Below are 4,609 nucleotides of genomic sequence, written 5' to 3' on the forward strand. Positions count from 1 at the left end.
ATTAAGTGTCGCATACATTATTTAGTATGTTATAGTATAAAAACTCTAGGTAGTCAATGAAAACAGATACGCCGATGCAACAATAAATATTGAATTCATTTCTTAAGACAAACTTATTAAAAAAAGATGAACTCGGGCAAATGTCAAAATTTCGCATTTTTTTCAATTTGTACAGTACATTCTATAGCAAAACCAATAGGTAGTCACAGAAAAAACGTTCTGGGGATGTTTAATGTCAAACCTCGCATCTTTTAATTTATCAAATTTCAAATGAAATCAAAATAGTTGTCCTATACGAACTACTTTGAAAGAAAACAGATAGGAAAATGTAACAAGCAAATGTCGCGTTATTTTCATTGGTAATTAAGAAAACGAGGGATGGGATCACGATGGCCCTAATGGAAATCCGTACGATGGCCCAAATAGGATTCCGTACGATGACCCAAAAAGGATTCCGTACGATGACCCTTATAGGATTCCGTACGATGACCAAAAAAGGATTCCGTACGATGACCCTTATAGGATTTCGTACGCTGACCCTTATAGGTGTCCGTACGATGACCCTTATAGGATTCCGTATGATGACCCAAATAGTATTTCGAACGATTGGCTCAAATAGGATTCCGTACAATGACCCAAAAAGGATTCCGTACGATGACCCAAGTATGAATCCAAACAATGACCCAAATAAGATTCCGAACGATAACCCAAATAGGATTCCGTACACTGACTCAAATAGGATTCCATACAATGACTCAAATAGGATTCCATACACTGACTCAAATAGGATTCCATACAATGACTCAAATAGGATTCCGTACACTGACTCAAATATGATTCCATACACTGACTCAAATAGGATTCCGTACACTGACTCAAATAGGATTCCATACACTGGCTCAAATAGGATTCCATACACTGACTCAAATAGGATTCCGTACACTGACTCAAATAGGATTCCATACAATGACTCAAATAGGATTCCGTACACTGACTCAAATAGGATTCCATACAATGACTCAAATAGGATTCCATACAATGACTCAAATAGGATTCCGTACACTGACTCAAATAGGATTCCATACAATGACTCAAATAGGATTCCGTACACTGACTCAAATAGGATTCCATACAATGGCTCAAATAGGATTCCGTACACTGACTCAAATAGGATTCCATACAATGACTCAAATAGGATTCCGTACACTGACTCAAATAGGATTCCATACAATGGCTCAAATAGGATTCCATACGATGATCAAATAGGATTCTTACGATGATCAAATAGGATTTCGTACGAAGATCAAATAGGATTCCATACTATGATCAAATAGGATTTCGTAAGATGATTAAATAGGATTCCGACCGATGATAAAGTAGGATTTCGTACGATGACTCAAATAGGATTCCGTACAGTGGCTCAAATAGGATTTTGTACGATGATCAACTAGTATTTTGTTCGATGACCCAAATAAGATTCCATACGATTATCAAATAGGATTTCGTACAATGATCAAATAGGATTTCGTACGATGACCCAAATAGGATTTTGTACGATGATCAAATAGGATTTCGTACGATGACTAAAATAGGATTCCGACCGATGATCAAGTAGGATTTCGTACGATGACCCTAATAAGATTTTTTACGATGATCAAATAGGATTCCGTACGATGACCCAAATCGTATTTCGTTATTCCCTTCAATGTTATAAACCTAGCCATACAAAATTTGGCATATCTAGACTTGTGTCGCTCAAAACAAAAAAAAATCTCTATATGATCAAGAGTCATAAAAGCCTAGGTTAATGTTGTTTCGGTGATGAAGTTGTGCACATGGAGATTCACTTTCCATTGAACTTAGTAAAACCAGAGTAATGGCCCTTCAATGAGCAAAAAGTTGCATTTCTGGACGTGTGTCGCTCCAAACTCCAAAAGGTTTCGTTATAACTGAATGTCAATTACCCGCATGTGGTCTAGGATGCACCCTCTATATTTAGTATTGAGAATGCCACTTTACACCGATACGTTGTTTAAGTCTGAGTAATGCACGTACTTTATATATATTATTCTTTCAATTCAGTGCAATACCTCCAATCAGAAAGAGACAAATCATGGATATCCCAGGGATTGAATATTTTCTGCTGGACTAGAACTTTGCTTACTTCCGGCCTGAAGCAAGATGGAGTCCGTGAAAAATTAACGGAAACTAACTTCAAAGAGAGTCAATGTTCTAAGGAGAAACCTTCTTTTTATTTTTTTTTAAATCAATTGGCTTTTAACTGAATTTTAAGAAATTGTATGGTTGTCATATACATGGAACGCTAGAAATGACATTTTTCAAACCTGAAGCGTTGCCTGTATATATAGAAGTGTATGGGGAAATGAATAAGTAGTATACAATTTGGAGTCAATAAATCTTGGATGAATGTTAGTTAGGTGATGAAGTTCTAGACCTTGGGTTTCGTTCCCACTGCACTTAAAGCGCCAGAGTAATGATCCGTCAATTTGTAAAAAATGGCATATCTGGACTTGTTTCGCTCAAAATTCAAACAATTTATGACCAAGAGTCATTTTGGGGAACGTTGTTCCGGTGATGAAGTTGTGCACCTCTGGTTTCGTTTCCCGCTGCACTAGGTAAAACACGATAAATTACACTTGAATTGGCAAGAAATTTCATTTCTGGACTTTTTCGATCAAAACTCTAAAGTCATGAAACTTTTGGGAATTTTCTTCGGGTGATGCAGTTGTGCACCTTGGGTTTTGTTTGAAGCTGCACGTAGAATATCGAGACGGTAAAGGCAATGGAATAGGCAATATTGGCATATTTGGAGTTGTGTCGCTAAAATTATTTCACCTAGAGTCATATAAACATGGGAGAATCTTGTTCAAGTGATGCAGATGCTCACCTGGGGTCTTGTTTCCCGCTGCACATAGTTCAACTTGAGATTTGCCATTGCATTAGCAAACATTGGCACTTTTGTACTGAACTTATAACTTCGCTCATAACTTCGGAATTATTAGTAACACACTCATGATAACTTTCATGAAGTAAATTAATGTCTATCAATGAGAAAACTCACAATTTTGATGCACATTTGTGGAGAATGAAAAACAAAATTATTATCATTATCATTATCATCATTAACATCTCACTATCATCATTACGAAAATACTAGCATGTACACCACACTGATACTGTTAATGTAAAATTTCTATATATGCCATTTATTTTGCCGATTTTACATCTTTTGAACAGGATAAAAGTGTTTTGAGCACTAGTAAACATACAATTAAACCTAAAATATGTAAATATATGCCATCTGGGACAAAGGCAACTACGACAAAACGAATTAAGAAGAATTCGGTAAAGTTCAAGGTTATAATGTAAAGATATATAACAATAGATGAATCATGCATTCATTGCATTTGAATTATGATTTTTGCAGGTATAAACTAACCGTGCAAAATTAAGGACACAATCTATAGATTAAGGTATGCACCCATTGGACTCGTAGTTTACTTTGCATATTCATTTCAATGCAGTCAGCTCATGTTTCTTATCAATCACGAGCAACTGACATGCAAAATGTCCGTATTATCTTTTCTAAATGATTGTTCAATTCGTATCATCTTTTCGTATGAAATCCGGGGTGGGGGTGGGGGGTCAGTCAGTCAGTCAATCAGTCAGTACTGGAGAGATAGAATGTAAAATACATTTCAACACGAATGCAATCTAGCTCTTCATGCCGCATTATTATTATATTTCCTATATAATGGAAGAATTGTATATCCATATGTATTAAACTTGACTTCAGATTTTTTTCCTGATATCATGTCATTGCAGATAACTATTTCCAATTGTCAAATGTCTATAGCTTTGTGTAGAACTTGGACGGTAGATGCCATTATATATTTAATATTAGAATAAACACAGTTTGACCATCATTTTTAATTGGATAATGTGGAACACCCGTGTTATTTATCTATATCGCGGATTTTTGTTTGGCAAATTAACGACTCACTTTGTGGTATAGTTTCCGTTCAGGCTTAAAAAAATACATTTGGTTCGGGTTTCCCGACCCTACCTACGGAATAGGCGCCGACCCTACCGTTTTCATAGTCAGTTTGAAATATTTTTTTTGAAAAACTAAAAAAAAAAATAAAAAATAATAATATTTTTTTAAATTGCTTTTCACTTTGTAGTTGAAAACCTTAAATGCTTATACAGAAGATAACTTTAACACCATTATCCAATGATGAAAATGACATTCTTATATAAAGCGTAATAAAAAAAGCCTACCTACCCTACCTATTCTTTAAAAGGATGTAACCCTAACCAAACACTTTTTTAGGCTTAATTATAATGTCAATTTTGTCATCGTGCTAAGTTCTGCATACTTCTTCCAAATATCTGTTGACATAACTAGGGAATTCGCTTTTGGCTTCTCCAAAGGGGCCCCGACCTATGATTCGTAATATATGCTCGTTGTTACTATGATGCAATAAAACCAAAGTAAAGAACATCTCTTCACACATGTCAACCTTTATTCAAAATAAACAAAACAAAATGACAATAGATCATTCTATTCCATTTTATACCAGATGTT

General features: G+C 35.2%; 1 protein-coding gene across 1 annotated transcript; it reads left to right on the forward strand.

Moving 5' to 3' along the window:
• Window positions 1-389: 389 nt before the first annotated feature.
• Window positions 390-1,280, forward strand: LOC128241017 (circumsporozoite protein-like). Its single transcript, XM_052958001.1, has one exon. It carries the CDS (start codon window positions 390-392, stop codon window positions 1,278-1,280), a length of 891 nt encoding a protein of 296 aa, XP_052813961.1.
• The last annotated feature ends 3,329 nt before the right edge of the window (window positions 1,281-4,609 follow it).

Source organism: Mya arenaria, chromosome 7, assembly GCF_026914265.1.
Source record: "Mya arenaria isolate MELC-2E11 chromosome 7, ASM2691426v1".
In the NCBI taxonomy this organism is placed as follows: domain Eukaryota; kingdom Metazoa; phylum Mollusca; class Bivalvia; order Myida; family Myidae; genus Mya; species Mya arenaria.